This window comes from Ochotona princeps, chromosome 8, assembly GCF_030435755.1.
Source record: "Ochotona princeps isolate mOchPri1 chromosome 8, mOchPri1.hap1, whole genome shotgun sequence".
NCBI lineage: Eukaryota > Metazoa > Chordata > Mammalia > Lagomorpha > Ochotonidae > Ochotona > Ochotona princeps.
Genome location: NC_080839.1, coordinates 45,497,244 through 45,515,944, shown reverse-complemented (window position 1 = coordinate 45,515,944; position 18,701 = coordinate 45,497,244). Strand labels below are relative to the sequence as shown.

The following is an 18,701-nucleotide window of genomic DNA, read 5'->3' as shown; positions in this document are numbered from 1 at the left end:
TTCCAAAATCCTGCTGGTGAGATTTTGAGGTCAAGGTGGGCTGGCTGAGAAACCTGAAGGTCCCTATCCAACCCTGCATGTCCCCAGAGGGCTATCCCCAGCTGTAGGAGCTGGCAGGGGTCCCAGGACCCCAGGTCCTCCTCACCACCCCACCTTATGCTCGCCTCCAAGTGGTAGCCCCAGGCAAAGTTAAAGACTGGGAAACCCCCAGGCCTTCACAATCCCAGACCCTCCCTCCAGCTCTGCCTGGGGGCAATAGCAGTTTGAGTTTGTTCCCTAAAGGCCTCAGGGATCAGCTCCAGGGTGTAGACCTGGGCTGGCCCTGGGTCCAGCTATACTCAACCTATATGACTGTCTCTGAGTGGGCCTTCCCATTCCTGCTCCTCACAGCAGCTTGTTCTCTGTGGTCTCTCCAGCTTCACCAGAACAGGTGGCAGAGCCAAGAAAACATTCTAGCTGCCCTGCAGGCAGTGGGAGGCCATGTTACAGCAGGGGCCGACACCCAAGTCTTGGGGGACAGAGGAGGGGGATTCCCCCCAACTGTGACTTGTGTAGCCTGGGATGTCTGATAAAACACAGTCTGGCCCTGGCTGCCACCAAGCTCTTGAGCCAAAGATGTGATCCTTGCCCCATGAGGAATGGTCACTATATGAAGTACCTAGCCACAGCCTTCACTGCTATTCTGGGGCCCCAGCTGGCCCCTTGGCCCCAGCCTGTGTCTGGTGCCTATCACCCCCCTCCCCTTTCCGGGCCCGAGCCCTCCCACAGGTGCTTCCCTCCTCTGGCAAGCTTTTATGGGCAGCTCCACAGACCCGCCTGCATGGGCCGCCAGCGGCCTCTGCTCCTCTGGCCAGCCTGGTTTATGGGTTCAGTAATGAGCTAGAGGTTCAAACAGCCCCTGGTGGGAGCAGCTGGACCGGGGCTCCAACCTGGGGAACGAGCCCCCAGGTCCCCGGTGCTCATTACACTCCCAGCCTGGGCCCTTTTACTAGCTGTTTATTTGCAGGGTGGGTGCCTGACGCGCAGGCAGGCCCCAGTGGGTGTGCTGGGTTCCAGGTGGGGAGCCAGCCAGGGCAACCAGTGATGGTTCAAAGCAGCCGGATGAAAGGAGACCTTGTGTTTTACGACAGTCTCGTCTGGTTAATGGGGTCCCTGGAGGGCCTGCCTGCTAGAGGTCCTGAGCCCCATGGCAGCAGGCTGGTTCTGTGGCAGGTCTGGGGAGCCCAGAGGCGGTGTACTGACCCCACTCCAGACTGGGTCCTGTAGCCCAGGCCAACTAATTGGTGCCCCGCTGTGCGCACGGCTCCACCTGCTTTCCCAAGATCCTTTCTCTACACAGGGGTCCGCCAGTCCCTCCACCCTCCTAGCCCACTCCAGAACCACCTGGGCTCTTGGTGTTTCTCTACCTCCTCCTTGCCACCTCCTCTCCAGAGCCTGGCCTGGTAAGGTGCTTCCCAGCCCCTCCTGCCCAACCCCCACAGCATTCTCTTCTCTGCTTCCCCCATGCCCAGTGAGATCAACCAGTCTCAAAGCCCCTTGACCCCCAGCGCCCAGTCAGCCCTGCTATCCTCTGCCTACCCGAGACCTGCAGTGCAGAGACAAAACCTACCAAGGCCAGAATGGAGTCACCCCAAATGCCTAACCAGCAACCAGCCGGACACTGAGCCCTTCTCCACCAACTGTTCTCCTCCTTTGCCCTCTCTGTCCTTCCCCTCTCCCTCTCTGTTTCCAGCCTTTTCATTCATCTCCAGTCACCTGCTTTAGCTATATGTATCTCATAGAGAAACACAGCTCCTCTTGCCACTTCTTGCCACTTCCCTGCCTGTCTCCAGGAAGGACTGTCCCAGCCTCACCTGCATGTCTCAGCCTGCCTCCCCACTCATGCCCTGATTCCACACAGGGCTCAGTGCCCACCCCCAGCAGCACCTGCAGGATGGCTGGCCCTCCCTTCTCCACTTCTGGCCCCCACAGTAGAAGCAAGGAGGGACACCTGCCCATCATGGAGTTCCCCAGCAGATGCAACAGTTGCTCTGTTTTGGAAACAGGCTCACAGCAGGCAGAGGCACCGAGTAATGCAGCCATGGTTAAAGCTACAAACAGGCTGGTTCTCCCTGACCTCACAGAGCACTTCACTGAGTCCCATCATCTGGCAGGTCCTCAGCGGCAAGGTGAGGGAACCTGGTGAATCTTGCATGAATCGCGTGTTTTTTCACCTGCTGGGTTCAGAGCGTGTCACAGAGCCCCTTGTGGAGGACTGGGAAGGTCAAGCAGAGGACATGCTGAGGCGTTAGGGAAAGCCAGGCAGCCCAAGGACATCATGTGCTTCCCTGTCTAAGCCGCTCAGCCAGCCAGAAGCAAAAGGACAGGCACAGAAACTTCTAGATCTAAAGCTGTGAGTCAGCCACCTTGCAAGACAAATCTGAGCATTAGAGAGCCACTGGCTCCCTTGAGCAAGGCTGCCCCACCAGGTGGATGCTCAGGAGTTCTAGGAAAGCCCTACACGTAGAGTCAGCTTGGCCTGGTCTTTCCAAATTGCTGCTCTGGGATCTATTCTGCCCACTTCATAAATGAGCCAACAGCCTAGGGTACATGATCACACACCAACTCAGGTCCCTAATTCCACCTCTACCCACTGGCTGATGCCACAGTCCTTCCCAGGTGCTTTCAGCCTGGACTGAGAAGGGGACAACGGCTTCAGGCCTTGAGGGGTAGGACCACTCAGAAACTTCCAACTGGGATGATGACCATGGACACCAAAGAAATAACAAAGGAGGTAGAGGAAGATGTAGCCACGTGACTCCCAGCCTTTGGACAGATCCAACCCGTTTAGGAAGCTGCCATACCCCTTTGTTGGCCAGGCCAGGGCTCCCACTACTCCCACTCAGACAGCGGGACCCTCCCCTGCTGTTTGCTTTGAAGGCAGTGATGGAGGACTCAGCTGCACACGACAGCTGTGCCCTGTGGGGACCTTGAATGACCACAGTGCTGCTGTTTGTAAAGATGAGGAAGACAGGAAAAACAGAGGAGCAGTGATGGCAGTGGCCACAGGGATGGGAAAGTGAGAGTGTCAACAAAGATAGGGCCAAGTAGTGGGGATAGTAGCAATACTAGCATGATGGTGTATGGTAGTGGGACAGTAGTGACCCTTTGGACAGTGGCCAGGCGGTGACATGGGAACAGAATCATGCTGGTTGATGTCAGAAATCCCCGGCATAGGTGTCCCCAGCAATGGGACACCACTGACCTTCTTAGCAACGGTGCAGACCTGCTCAGCCGGCAGATAGTCAAAGGGGAAGATGAACCTCCAGTTGAAGTTGCCCTCGCCACCAAGCGAGCGGTAGTGCACATCCGTCTTCTGCTTGTGCTCCTCGAAGCCGACCATCCAGCTACATAGTCAGGGTTTTAGAGACTGCAGTTCAGGGCTACTGCCAACCCAGGACATGCCCAAACCAGCTAAACAAGCAAGGGAAATAATGTGGCAATCCCAGCCCTCTGAACCCTCCGCAGAATTCAAATGGCCCCACAAATCTTGACAACTCGGCTGCGCCCGGTGGTTTGCAAAATTCCTGTCAGCCCAATCCACTGGTGAGTGGGCAAGGAGAGATCTCCTAAAGGAAGGACCACCCTGGAAGCCTCCTCTGGAGCTTGCCATTCCCTCTTCCTTATGCCCAGTTGCCTGGCTGTATTCCATTCCCCCACCCTGCCTTTGCCCAAGGGGCAGGGAAGACACCACAGCAGGGCCGGGTGCAAGGGCAACGGCCTCCTACCCTTTCACATAAATGTCACTCATCTTCTCCCCAGTGATGCTGAAATCGTCCAGGATCACATCTTTGGTGTTCCAGATAATGCAACGCAGGAAGAATCTGGGGAACATAAAAATCACCACATGGCTCAGATCTGCCAAAAGTGGGGACTCCACAGAAAGCAAAAAAAGCCAGCTCACCCAATAAGACATGTAATGCATTCCCAGCTGGACACCTAGCCAGCCCATAGCTGCCTGGACTCCCATGGACACTGGCCCAAAGCCTGGCCCCACCCAGAGCTGGCTGCAGCTGCCACCCCACCTCAGCTCAGTGCCTGCATCTGGGGAGGTCACCTTTTGGCTCTCCGAGGGGTGATGTTGAAGGGAGGTCCAGGACGCCCCAGGGCCTTGGGAAACAGGTCTATCCACATCTGCAGCCTCCCCTGTGGAAACATGGATGGTGGTTACCTCTCTACCCCCTTTCATCCAAACAGCTATTATCGATTACCTGCCCTAGCCTAGAGGCTTTGCACAGAGAGAATTGGGTCCTGAAGCCCCAGATGTGGAATTGTAGGGCCAGCTGCAGAAGTCACTGCCCTGTCCCATGGGCCTCTGGCCTCAGCCCCCACCCCAGCAGGCCAAGTATAAGCCTCATCCCTGACTTAGAGAAGGAGCAGGAGGTTGAAGAGACGGCACAGTTGTAGATCTAGAGGATGAAAGAGATGGAGTTTCAAGGCCATGGGCCGTGGGAGGCTGGGCATCAGGTCACATGGGGCAGAGAGCACACAGCTCACACAGTAGGGCTATTGGTCCCTGCCCCTCGTTGACATCTCCACGGTTCACCCCAGCCTTCAATTGGACTGAAATCTCTCCTCCTCAACTCGACCCTCGCTCCCTCCTTCTCCAAGAAGCATTCTCAAGCTGCTGTCCCTGCACTTACTTTCTCTCTCTGCAGGGGAGGATTTTCCTGCCCCTCCCAGACAGCAGCTCTTGGAGTCCCATGGCTATTTCCTCCCAGCCACCCTAGCTGAAATGCCTCATTGGACCAGCACAGACTTGGCCAGCTGAGGCTGACCAATAAGAATGGAGCAAGGAGCTCCTGAGTCCAGATCTCAGCCAGCTGTGTGGGGAAGTCAGAAGCCCAGGCCACAAGAGGGTGCTGGAGGTTCTCAGGCTTGCATCCAGGTCTTGGCAATAAGCAGGGTGGCCAGGCCCTACAGATCTCTCCCATATACACAGTGCTGCCCACTCCACCTGTGACAGTAAGCCACAGTGGACATGACCAGATCCACAGGCCACCACTGACCCTTCTGCCTTCCACATTGACCTCTAGGTGGGTCTTCCTGGGGTGCAGGGACTCTGGGGCCAGGAGATCAGGATCCCACCTGCTCAATGTCCGGCTGCAGAGGACTGTAGAGGGGCCGTGTCTCCACGTGCTCTGGAACCAGGCCCTGCTGCTGGAGGATGTGCAAGGCCAGACGCTCCTGTGCTGGGCCCAGGTGGGGATTTGGGAGTCTGCCAGCCTCTGCCCAAAGAGGAAACAAAAGGTCACCCGAGCCAAGATAAGAGATGATGGTATTGCATGACAGAGAGGAGGGTGGTGGCATAGGAAGGTCACCACGCCCCAGCCTCTTCCCAGCTCAGCCACACTTGGCTCGTCCTCACATCTAGCTTTCTGTAGAAAATCTTGTTATCCACAGGCTCCTGGCTTAAAACCAGAGCCTCCTCCCTGCCATCACTGGTACTACACCTCTTCTGGAAAGTTCTTCCTCTTCTTTTCAACCAATATCAGTCCTTCCTGCCTAGGTAAGCCCACCCCTACCCCAACTGCTGCCAGCTGGGAGCCCTAGGACTAGCATCTCAATACCACTCTCCCTCTGGCACATGGAAGTCGCCCTGCAAGCAGCAGTGGCTGAAACAGCAATAACAACAAATACTTGTGGAGTGGGGGCCACATGCAGATACTTGCCTCATAGATACACACTGACACCTTAATCACCTTCAGAACCCTGAAAGCTCAGTGCTGCTACTCTCTCCTTTACAGACGCGGCCCCCATGCTCATTTAGGAAAGGCAACCAACTAAGCATGGACACCCTCTTCCATTCCCCAGCACAGCTCCTGAAGGCAGGATAGGAGACCTCAGCTGGGAAAATTTGGAGAAGTTCCCACCCTAAAAAGCCTGGCTGCATAGCAACATGAACTTGGAGAGCATATGTCAGAAGCCTTGAGTGTTTGTGGATGTAGAGGGGTATTCATTGGCATGTACGCACACACACACACAAACCCACGCATGGGTACATGCGATTCAGGTGTGCCTGTGCATATCAATACAGACTTTCTAGACTCGCACTCACATCATCCATCACAACAGGGATGAGGCCAAAGAAGAAGAAGGCAGGTTAAGCAAGTGTAGCCTATGTGCACCATGTCAGAAAAGATCCATCGCAAACCTGCCAACATGGAGTGTGTCTGCATGGCCCAGTGACATGAGTAGGTCATGAGAGACAGGGAGCAAGAGCCCAGCACAGTGTGGGGCCTTGTGCCAGCTCACCTATCTCCTCCAGAGTGTACTCCTTCTCCTGAAACGCCACGCGGTCTGTCCAGTACACGGGGGCCTTGACTCTGTGTTGCTGGCAGAAGAGGTGGAGGAGCTGGGAGGGGCGGAGCTGATCCCTCCACTGGTTTGGTCCAGAGCTGAGGCCCAAGCACAAGACAAAGATGAAAACATTCCAAAGGATGCTTGTGTGGGAGCACAAGGGCATGCAATGACCTGGGACTCATGCACAGCCTCACCCACCCATCACGTTTATGGAGGTCGTGTGTCCTGACTGGGTATTCCCATTTTATAGACAAAGAAACTGAAGCCTGGGGATAAAGGACCTGTCTAAGGCATGCAAAATTGAACTGGGATGTTTTTAATTTCCAAAGCAGGAGACTCTAACCCACACAGACCCCAGATGAATCACACAGTGCCCATGTGTCTTCCTCCAGGTCTCTCTTCCTTCCTACTCTCCCTGTAGGTGCCCAACCCTCTACAGGCCTCAGTGATGCATTAAAGGATGTTGGATCATAACCAGTTTGTACATAAGAAGCAGCCAGATTCACAGTCCCAGTTACTCCATTTGCAGAGTGGGAACAAACCCCGCCATGGAGTGGGGGTGTGGCCCACCACAAGTGCTCGGGAGACGAGGGCAGCCAGTTCACACACATACATGCAGTAGGTCTGTGGCAGGCCACAGCGAGCCCCAAACTTGGACAGCAGCCTGTTCTCCAGGTCAATGACCGTCTCCCCAATCTTCTCATCCTTGGAGAGGAGGTCATAGTCATACAGGGTGATCTTCAGATCCTTCTCCAGGGGCAGGGTGCAGGTCAGCTCGAACATCCTGCAGGAGGAGCACCGGTCAGGACACACACACACACAAATCACCACTCCTGAGGTCCTCAGACACAGTGGGGACGCAAAGGAGGTGGCAGGGCAAGGACAGGTGCAAAAAGCCATCACAGTGAGTCCACCTTCCTCAGGGGTCCTGAGGCCCTCAAACCATCCACCCACACTCAGCTCTTGAGCCCTGGACTTCGCTGAGCAAGACTGAGTGTGCTTGCCTATGTGCAAATACACTTACCTGAGGTTTCCCTATCCACTGGGCTGGGGGTGCCTGCCTGATACAACACAGCAAGAAAAAAAGGAAATTGCAGCAAGACAATCAAATGGAAGCATTTGCTGTGACACCCTAGAGCTGGGTGCCAGAGCTCTGGAATTTACCAAAAGTGCAGCCTGGAACCCACTTTCTGAACTCTTGGAGTATCACACCTGCTTCCAGGGAAAGTGGGAAAAGATTTCTTTGAAGGTAGGCCCTACTGTGTCTGAGCCCCTCAACTGCCACAGGCAAACATGGTGTGCTCTTCCCCCTTCAAAATGAACTGTCTGCAGGTGGGAGACCCAAGGCTAGCACCTGACTGATGCTCAAGCTAACCAATGTGGCTTATGGCAAAGAGGAGAAGAGGTTCCAGGTTCATGGCTGGACAGGGAACAACACACGTGCCTCCTGTGGAAGAGAGGGGCCATGGTGAGTCAGATGGCAGCTGCCACAGCTCCTGCCCAAGGGATCTCCATGAGCTCCATTCTATAGGGTGAAACACCCATGATCCAGGAGCCCGGGGTGTCCAGCTAAGGGGAAGCAGCAGCCCACACAGCCTAGGAGGTGCAGTGAAAGACCTCCAAGGGGAGTCTCTGGGACGTACCCACAAAAAGACAAACTGACTGAAGCACCAAACATTCAGAGAGTGCTCAAGTGATGGGCAGTCAGCACATGAGATGGCCCTTCCTCCCCCAGCAGCAGCTCTCTCAGCCCGGGCCCTACAACAGGAGTCACACATCTTGGTGGCCAACCAGGTGGGGCATGGGGTCAAGCAGCATATCCTTCCCTCCATACGTTTGGTCAGTGACAAAGGACCTGGCTGGGCAACATCTTGCTCAGTGGAATTCTCTCCTGTAGTTGCCCAGTTGCCCACAGTTACATGTGGATGGGCACTGGGCTTCCATCTCTGAGAATCTTGCTTTGCAACTGAAGGCAGCTGAGTGGAAAGCAAGCAGAACAGCTGCTTGCCTGCCTCGGCCCACATGTGGGTCCTGGCACATGACCACGAGTCAGGTTTTGAGTGTGTCTCATGAATTGTGCTTGTGCAACCCATGGGCTGCATAATGACAGTCTCAGCTATGATGAGCGGGAGACTTACAGCACCAGGTAGACCAGTCTGGCCATGTTTTGGTGTGACAGGAACAGGCTCAGGGTGGGGAGAGGTTCTGTACTCATTCCCTCTTCTGCCTGGCTCTGACATCCTCTCCCATTATGGGACAAACCTGGTCCCGCACCCCACACCCACAAGTCCCTGATGCTCACGGAACAGAGGTTCCCTCTGTCACCCACCAATTTCCCTCCAACAACTCCAGCTTGGTGGTGGCCCATCCCCAGCCAGGCTGGTGGGTCCTGGCTTCAGGCAGAGTGACCACAGGGAACACAACAGACCCTGGTAATAAATTCTCTGTTCTTTGATGATATCATAACAGCAGATGTGGTCCTGTAAGTGCCAGAGAGGCAGCCACCAGCTTCCCCTGGGCGTCTTCCTTTCCCTGTTTTTCACCTTCATGATCCTTCTACTATCTCCATCTACCTTCTTTCTTAGCTATCCGCTGTGAACACACATGGGAAGCTATAGGAAAGCAATGACTGAATGCAGTGCAGTTCCCTGGATGGCATCCTAGGGCAATAGAAAGACATGAGTGGGAAAGCTGAGATCCTAACAGAAAGCCTGGAGCTTAGTTAGCGGTAACATACCACTGCCAATTTCTTCATTTTAACAAATGTGCCGTGGTTAGGTAAGATCCTAACAATGGAGGAAATTGGGTGAAAGCTGTGCTGCCTCTGACATTTCTGTAAACACGAAGTAATTCCAAAGAAAAAGCTCAGGAAGCAAAAAAGAAAAGAAATTAGCAACTGCCTCCTCTGAGCTACCATGTAGACTTCTGGTCTTAGATGCAAATGTTGGAGTTTAACTTAAGCCTTTGGCACACCAGGAGCAGTGGCTGAGGCGGCCACATCTCCCCCAGAGAATCATGTGGCCTGTCCACATGGGTTTTCCCTCCCGAGACCCCAGCTGTCTCCAAATTACTTTCCAAATACGGGCTCCAGGGTGCAGGGGATGTAGTTGTCCTGGTCGCTCACCGATTTCTTCCCTATGGAGATCTTGACGTAAGGATCACACTGAGGGAGGAAACGAAGATGTTTAAGTGAAACCACTCTCCCAACATATCCTTGGGTCCTCCATCATGCAGTCCCCTGTTCCTAATGAGGTGAGGAGGCCAGCAGGGAGCTGTCATGTGCTCTGTGTTCTGCCAGCCAGGAGCCTCGCCCAATGCATGACACTGTACCACACATCATCATCCCTGGCACAGATTTCTACCCTCAGCTGCAGCAGTGGGAATGAGGGTGAGGGTAGGGGCGGGCCTCTACTCTCAGCAGCACCAGTCTGTATTATATGTGTGGCAGGCTAGGCTAGTCCTCTAAAACATTGCTGTCAGTGGGCAGGCAAAGACAGTCAGATTGTACTTAACTTGCCCATTGCTGTTCTCTCTGGGAACTATCAACCTGTTTCCAGGAAGCTGGGACTGGAAAGGAAGAAGGGTTAGGCTGGCACTGAGAAACCAAAGGGTTACAAACCTACCCATGTGAACCAGCACAATGGCCACACCCACTTCTTGGAAGCCACCAGTGGGGTCGAGGCTGAGGACCACTCCATTTAACTTTGGAATTCAGCACTGTAGGGGTCACTGCCAGCCTCTCTCAACCCCTTTGGGGGCGAATGCTATGTCTGTAAAGAAAGTGCCCTCGGGCCTGGCATGGTAGGCTAGTGGCTAAAGTCCTCACCTTGCATGTACCAGGATCCCATATAGGCACCAGTTCTAAACCCATCCAGCTCCCTGCTTGTGGCCTGGGAAGGCAGTCAAGGATGGCCCAAAGCCTTGGGACCTTGCACCCACATGGGAGACCCAGAAGAGGCTCCTGGCTCTTGGCTTCAAATCGGCTCAGCTCTGGCCATCACAGCCACTTGGGGGTGAATCAATAGATGGAGGATCTTTCTGTCTCTCCTCCTCTCTGTGTTTCTGACTTTCCAATAAAAATTTTAAAAATCTTAAATAAAAAGAAACAAAGAAAGTGCCCTCACTTGGTGCCTCCAAACAACAACAGCCCCCATCCCACCTCTTCTTTTTCTCCTTTCTCTCCCTCTCCCACTCAATTCTGTCTTCCACTCCCACCATTTCCCAGTTAACTGCATACTCCTCCCTTCCTTCAAAGCCTCTCTCCCAATTCTGGGCCAGAACTAGGCAAACAGAGCTGAGGCCCTGGCCTCAGGCACAACATGTAAGGAAGAATCAAACAGCTCAGTAATCAAGGTAGTGTTTCAATGAAACATTTTAAAAATGTAAACCAATGCCAGTGGTCCATGATGAACAAAATGTCAGAGCTGTGAAGAAAGATGGAATGAGTCTTACTGGATTTTCCTCTTGCTTGGCTCCACCATGGCTGAGCACAGCAGACTTTCTAATCCTGCCCTCTCCTTCTCTCCTATCCACCAGCAAAAGCCCTACAAGTCCAGTCCCTACCTAAACCTTCACCATTACTTATCCTTATAGCCACCCTTGTTCTATTCATCAAGGAAGTAGCCTTCTCTCAAACACTATGTATGCCTCAACTTCTCTGAAAATGCTGTTTCTTCCCCCTCCAGCCTATCAAAACTCTGTCTATCCTTGAGAGCCCTGTTGAAAACTTTCATTTATTCAAAGTCCTACATCAGCATCAGCCTTCACTCCTGAAGCACTCAGTATTGATGGAACTCCATCCAGTCCCATGTCAGCTTTGGGCTTCAGTCTCATCTCCCCAGCTTGCTGCAGGATCCCACAGGCAATCTGTACCCACACCCACTTTCCTGCTGAAAGTGAGGACTCTAGAAAGGTTACCTTCCCATTGGGGTCCTTGGGTTGGAGTCCAAATGCACGGACAATATAGACCCGGACCAAGCACTCCTGGGGTCCCTGGACAGCCAGCTGGTGGAACTGTCTCGGAGGCAAAGGAATGGCCGGGTCTTCTGGGAGGGGATAAATTTTGAAGAGGCCCTGAGAAGAAGAAGGGATTAACTTTGGTCATCACTGTCACTAAAATAATCGCCGTTATGATCATTACACTTCTCCCCGCTAGAGTTGTCACCACAGAGATGGTCACCAGCAGCAGCACCTCGTCACCAAGCATAGTCACCACACCTCTCCCTTCCTCATGTACTGCTGTGACACCTCAATCTCACCTGAGTTAGGGATGAGCCCTTAAGGAATTACCTTAAACTCCCCAATGACAGACGGGTCCTCCATCTCCTCCTGAGTCTTGCCCCGGTACAGCTTAAAGGTATTGCAGAAGTCAGACAAACCCTCAAAGGCCTCCACATTCTCCAGCTGGGTGTCATAGACCTGCCACATGGGAGGATGAGGAATGGGTTGGAGCATGGTTGGAGAGTTCAAGCGGGAAGAGAGGGAGCCAAGAAGGAACAGTGGCAAAGGAAGAAATGAGAACAAAAGCAGAGGCCCAAGGAGGAAAGGAGGCCCAAGTACAGGGGAGCAGAAGAGAAGACATTTGTTCAGCTCCAATTAGAAATGGGCTTCTCTGGTCAGTCAAATGTTCTGCATATCACAATCTTCACATTCATGAATCCCGCATTTTTATAACGATCTAAGATCACAAACGAAAGGAATTACTTTTATTCAAAGATTGAGACAGAACTTTGAAAAATTAACAGATCAACATTTTAGACAAAAATGCTCACTGTTCAGTATGTCCAGTGATGATGGTATCAAATATCAGTTCTAGCACAGGCTTTGAGCAACACTTTGTCTCCTCTCAAGCAGCCAATAAATGTTGCTTATTTGCATAGTGCTTGGGAATTGCTTAGGCCTAAATAAAGCTAGTTTTTTTAAATTTAGATAAGCAATGTACTAATAAATATTCTTAATAAACAACCTAATATACATGCTAAATTAGTTAGAGCTGAAATTAATAGATGAGATACTCAGGTAAGTTTCTCTTTCTCACCTTTGTAATATTACTTCTCATTTAGACCTAGTTCAAGTTCTAGCTCTTCTGAGAGGCCTAGATTCTACCTCTTCCATTTTAAGCGAGTAATATATGGGTTCAGCATGGTAGCCCAGCGACTAAAGTCCTTGCTTCGCATGTGCTGGGATCCAACATGGGTGCCAATTTGCATCCCAGTGCTCCATTTCCCATCCAGCTCCCTACTGTGGCCTGAGAAAGCAGTCAAGAATGGCCCAAAGCCTTGGGACCCTGCACCCGAGTGGGAGACCTGAAAGAGCTCCTGGCTCCTGGCTTCGGACTGGCTCAGCTCCAGTCGTTGCGGCCGCTTGGGGAGTGAACCATTGGACAGAAGATCTCCCTCTCTGTCTCTCCTCCTCTCTGTATATCCGCCTTTCCAATAAAAACAAATCTTTAAAAAAAGCAAGTGATATATCTTACCAGAAAAAAAATAGAAAATCTAAGCAAATGCTGACAAAGCACTAATTCTGACAAAATCTGATTCCCTAAAATGCCGAGCAAGTTAACATTTGAGATGCATCTCTTTGAATATTTCACACATTAACATACAGGGAGACTTCAAAAAAGTTCATGGAAAACAGAATTCAAAGTAGTTGCTTTTAATACAAACTAAGTTCAAACTGCATTCATAGTTTTTTCACAGTATAAATTTCCCATGAACTTTCTGAAGACTCATATATATATAATTCCCAAGTTTTGCACTAAAATAAAATTTTAATTCCATTTTCCACAAAGTTTTAAAGTATCAGGCTTCAAGATGGTCAAGAAAAAGTGGAATTAAAAGATGAAAATTTTAAAATATAAGCTTCGTTTTTCAACAGAAGCTCCATCAAACTCAATATACTTTTGCAAGCCATGATATGAGCCATTTGGGGCATTGCTAAACAATTGAGTGTCCTGGGATTTTAACTAGGTCATGTAGTACTTTTTACATGTATTTTTACTTAAATATTCTTTCATCTCAGTGATGTTTATGGAACTCCTACAGGTTTATTTGCTTTATTACACTATTTGATTGTCTACTCAGAGACCCCAATCATGCAAATGCTGGGTCTCCCTCCACAGACCTTTAGTTTTGTTTTTCTTGCTTTACATTTTTTTCTTTATTTCCATTTCTTTTTGCTTGATTTTATGACTTCTCTTCTCTATGCTCCTAATTATATTTTCTATATGGCCATTCTGCCCTGAGCTGCTTCAAATGTTACATTTTCTACTCTTCTCTCTGCTGAGCCTTACATTGTATACTTCATGTTTCTACTTGTCTAACCATTCTTTAAATATCCTTTTATTTCTACTTGCATTCTGACTGCCCAATTTATAAAATGTTCACAGCAAAACATTTCAGCTCTTCAATAAGTTTTCACCTGCATTTTTTGTGCATGTGCGGGATATTTAAATTTACACCATGCCACTTCTGACTACGGGTCATAATTCCCTTTATTCCTACCACAAGGCAGACTACTTTCTATAAACATGGCTCATCTGTGTGATGCTTGTATAGTTCTACATTCTCTGCTTCCCTAAACCAAACCAAGGCTAGGACGATCCTGTCATCTCCCGAACCTGTCTTGTATGCGCTGTTCAACATAAGGGAGATAGCTTACATTTCATGGCATAAAACCTCAGTTATAGGAGCTGGGATCGAAGCCTTACAAAAATTCTCAGGCACACACCAAAGAAAAGAAGACAAGAAAATAAATCTCCATGGGTTCCATATCCGTATGAAGGAATCATCGATATTCTTCTATCAGGAAGCGTGCTTTTCTGGGACTCCATGAAATCCACTACCTCAATGGCCTTCTGTTTTTCTTATGCATCTTCTCTCCATTTAATGCCGAGTGGCCTCTACCCAGTCCCAGCCATCTCTGGGCAGTCCTTACATATATTGTGGAGTCTGTGGCTTCCATTTGTTTCCAAGTTTTCTAAAAAATGAATTTTGTGGGTTTGAATGATTTCCAAGAGAAAAGGAGAAAAATGCTGACTTATGCAACCATGTTCATACTGGAAGTCCCAATAAAATACGTTATAATTTCCAAGTGGTTGGACTTTTTGTTTAAACTTTTGCTATTAATTTCTCATTTTATTTCATTTTTTAAATCTGGCTTGTATGAGTTCTGATTTTGGTAACATTACTAAACTAATATGCGATCAAATTTTGAAAGTGTTCTCTGAGCACTAGGAAAAAAAGCATTCTCTTTTTTATTTTAATTCTGTATTTTAAATCTATAATTTTAGCTTCATGTAAAGCTGTAATTTTAACTTGATGTGGCTTATAGAAACATTTACCACTCATTATTTATATCTTTTATTTTCTTATTTATTTATCACCTGCTTACTTGCCCAAGGAGAAATCTGCATTAAAATCACCTCTGCAACTGTTACTAAACTTTGGTCATATTGTGCTTTTATTTATTTATTTATTTTTGATATGAGGCATTGCTTTATACATTTCTCTCCATTTTAGCTTAAGAGTGTCTAAGCTTTAAGATGTGTGGATAGCTTTCATTTAAATCAAACATTCTTATTTTGTTTTCTTTGCTTCTAATGTTAAATTTTATCATTTTTGTTTGTATGTACTTTGTTTGCAAAGCATCTTTTTTTTCTTAAACTATTCTAAGCTGTATTGTTCTAGATGTATCTTTTCAGCTCAAGATGACCAATGCTGGCTTTTGATGTCATCTAAGAGTCCTTATCATTTAACAGAGAAGTTTAACCCATTTTTATTTATTAGGAAAGCGAATGCTTTGTTCCTTTTCCATTACATTTTTCCCTATGTTTCCTGTGTTTCATACTTTCTTGTAATATCAAGTTTCCCACACTTTGCTGTTTAGATTGTGAGTTGTTGTTCCTCCACACCCACAACTTCCAAAATGTGTTTTCTGCTGTACTTACTCTGTGCCTCAGTCTCCCCAACAATGCTGCTGGCGGCCTTTCCAAGACCCACGTTGTTGGTGGTGATGGTGTTCTACTTACTTACCCTAAAAGAGTCAATGGCCCTTCCAGGCCTAGTTTCTTCCCAAGAGCTAGTTTAAATGTATGCTCTGCAGATCCATTCCCACATTTGGGAATATGTCTCACACTTGAATGCTGTCAGAGACCTCCTGAGAGAGGTCAGGCTGGTGGCTGAGTACCAACCAAGCATCTGGCATCTGAGGCGGCAGAGAAGGTTGGGCTCTGGGACCATCTTGGCAGGCATTCTCATTCATATTTGGTTGGTCTCATATTTTTGGCAAGGCCACAGGACCACAAGTCAGACCTAATGTGTCGGACCTTCTTCCTGGTACACAAATAGTTCTGTCTCTGTGTCCAACCTCATACACCGAACTACCAAGGCAATAAAGAACTCACTGCCCAAAGAACTGCCCCTGAAGACTGTGGCCTCACCTCTGGGCAGTCAGATGTCCAGGAACAACGCACCAGACAGCCCTCAATGCCTCAGACACAACACTGGCCAACTGGTGAGGCCACCCTGTGTAGCCCTGAAGGGCTCTCGGCCAGCAGCATCAGCAAAAGGTCAGGCCTAGCTCACCTCACCACTCACTCCAACGTCTCAACACTTATGCTCATCTCTGCTCCTCCCTTCTCCATGTCCCAGCACACTTACAGTGGGATACAGAATTTCCCTCCATTTCCATTCCAGAAACAGCAGGCAAAAATGCAGAACATCAAATTATACAGGGAGTCTTCAACATTTCACAGAACTGTCTACTATGAAAAACTGCACATAGATCTCAAAAAGTACCTGCATCCAAATAAACTTAGTTCTCCATTTCAGTTCCCCACGAGCCTCTGAAGCATCTTCGTATTTGAAGTTCAGCTAAGTGAGAATTTTTAGACAGGTATGTTCTACATAATGGTAGAAGTATGCATCTACCAAAAGAGTGTTCATTATTTAATTGAGATCCAGTGTAGTTGTGCATACTGAATTGTGTCTGACAACCTATCCTAGAGATTATACAACACACTGGAAATAATTTTTGAGCACTTACAGCTGTCTTTTTAAAAATTAATCCACATTCAAGAAGTTTGTTGGACTGTGCAATTTTCTCAAAATATCAAAATTTGGCTGCCTGAATTCTGATTTTTTCCCAAATTTTTATATTGACTAGATAATTTCTGCTCCAGTGTTAGATGACTGGACAGTGCAGGGTGGGGGTTAGGGCACAGGTCAGAGGAGCATTCTCAAATGATCTTTTTTTTTTAATATAAATTTTCTAGTACAGGAAACCTCAAACAACTCTAAGAGAGAGCAGTAGAACAAATCTCCAAGCACCTGTCTCCAAGCTTCAGCAACTTCCTCTGCTTTGCAGCTTTAATAGTTTTGAATCATTTGAAAATCTGTCAGAGGGTTACTCACACCATCTATCCTCTTGCTTACTTGTTTACGGAGTAGAGAGAACATTGGAAGGAAAGGGGAGATTTTAATCCCAGGCATCATTTCAGAATTTGCTTAGCAATTTCCAGAAATATTTACCAATCTCTGTCTAAATTTATGGGTAAATTTCCTCATACCTGTTAGGATCACTAAAATTCATTACCTTGGGTACCAGATGAGATGTGTATGTATGTGTATATGTGTATACACACACACATACAAATACACATGTATATGTTTATATATATATTTATGTACATAAACATAAGTATACCACACATATATGGATGCATGCACTAGTTATGAGTATACCATATAGATATGACTATGGCATATATAGAATATCATACATGCATATAACATATACACATGAATATAGCACAGACTTACGTTTATAGTATACATATACACACAAGTGTACAATCCTTATATATGAGTATACATTATACACATGTACACATCAATGTCCTAAATATATACGAGTATATTATAAATACATGACTATATGATACAGATATATACACAAGAGTATAGCCTGCATATATGTATAACAACAAGCACATTGTGTTTATATAAAAATATCCCATATACATGTAACACACAAGCAGACCATGCTTACATGTGAATGTACTACATACACAGGAGCACAGCATTATCTACATACAACACATGAACACACCACATCCACACAACAGAATACGTAGATACAGACATACTCCCTCTTCATAGTATCTCCCAAAGTGCATCGTATGTGTGCAGTGACCACTGGCCCAGATGGGAACTGTTCTAGAGGGGACACCTCACCTTTAGAGTGTCAAAATCCTTCTCCAAGTAGGAACCACACTTCTCTCTTTCCCCTATAGAGGCAAAGAATTTGCTCCACCAATCAATGAACTCTTCTTCCTGAGTGGAGAGATGTAGATCATTTAAGAAACATGTTGCCAAACAAGGCCATTCTGATTAACTCCCCAAGGCCACTGGCCAGTTTGGAGTCCAAGGTTTTCCCACCAGGGGAGCTGGGAGCTGACATTTGCGTTTCCCCAGTGGCAAGAGCTGCAGGGCTGCAAGGAAGTTTGTCAGCACTGGGCACTGGGAGGCATAGTCTGCCATAGTTTGTTGTGTTTAAATTCTCAGATCTCCCTCTTTCATTCTGTAAAGTGGACATCATCATCCTCATGGTACCCTCTGTACTGTAGGAGCACTCTGAGGCTAAAACCAGAGGATATCAGGGTAACTGTGGGGTGTGGAAATATCAATACTGTGGATTTTAATGAATAAAATCAGTAGATCCAGGGATGTCTTGACCCAAAACAGTCACCTAGATCTGCTAGCCTGTCAGGTAGAAAAGGAGCACCAGAAATCAGGGCTCAACCTGCCCCAAGGGCAGTCAAGGTAGAGTCCCCCAAAATCCACAGACACCCAGTGCCCTTTATTCAAAAGATTCTGCCATGTAGAGAGAAGAAAGGTCGCTTGAGACAACATGGGAGGTCACCCCTCCCATGCCTGTCCTCAAATCCACCCAAGGCTGGGAAGCAGCTCTGTGTCCCTCCCATCATGGCTCCTCTGCTTAAGAGGAAGACACAGTGTGGCAGAGGACCCCTTCTGAAGTTGCCCACCTCTGGGTGAGAGACAGAGATAGCACTTCCCAGGAGTCGCATCAATTTTGTAAAATAAGCTGGACTCCTCTTGTTCCATTTCTAACAATGCTCGCTGGCCCTGTTCAGTCAGCATGAGTTCCAATACCCACAGGTGAAGGACAAACACAAGCTTCAGCCAGACCCAAGAAATGTGAATGGGGCACCAAGGAAAGGGCTGGATGAGGGTCTCTGAGTCTCCACTTATCCTGCAAGTGTGGTCTCAACACCCCTGTACAGCCCCCAGACATGGAGCAGCCATCTGACCCACTTACCAGAAAGGTCTTCTGCAGCC

General features: G+C 48.6%; 1 protein-coding gene across 8 annotated transcripts in view; it reads right to left on the bottom strand.

The window, feature by feature from the left end:
• The window catches only part of DYSF (dysferlin), a 176,520-nt gene that overhangs the window by 12,988 nt on the left and 144,831 nt on the right, over nucleotides 1-18,701 (bottom strand). For all 8 annotated transcript variants that reach the window (XM_058667950.1, XM_058667952.1, XM_058667954.1 and 5 more), the window contains 10 exons: nucleotides 17,577-17,675; nucleotides 11,632-11,760; nucleotides 11,260-11,415; nucleotides 9,414-9,505; nucleotides 6,956-7,126; nucleotides 6,295-6,437; nucleotides 5,128-5,267; nucleotides 4,097-4,185; nucleotides 3,768-3,863; nucleotides 3,245-3,386 (listed from right to left, as the gene is read on the bottom strand). In XM_058667950.1, coding sequence (XP_058523933.1) covers nucleotides 3,245-3,386; nucleotides 3,768-3,863; nucleotides 4,097-4,185; nucleotides 5,128-5,267; nucleotides 6,295-6,437; nucleotides 6,956-7,126; nucleotides 9,414-9,505; nucleotides 11,260-11,415; nucleotides 11,632-11,760; nucleotides 17,577-17,675 — 1,257 coding nt within the window. The remainder of the gene's footprint in view (nucleotides 1-3,244; nucleotides 3,387-3,767; nucleotides 3,864-4,096; nucleotides 4,186-5,127; nucleotides 5,268-6,294; nucleotides 6,438-6,955; nucleotides 7,127-9,413; nucleotides 9,506-11,259; nucleotides 11,416-11,631; nucleotides 11,761-17,576; nucleotides 17,676-18,701) is intronic.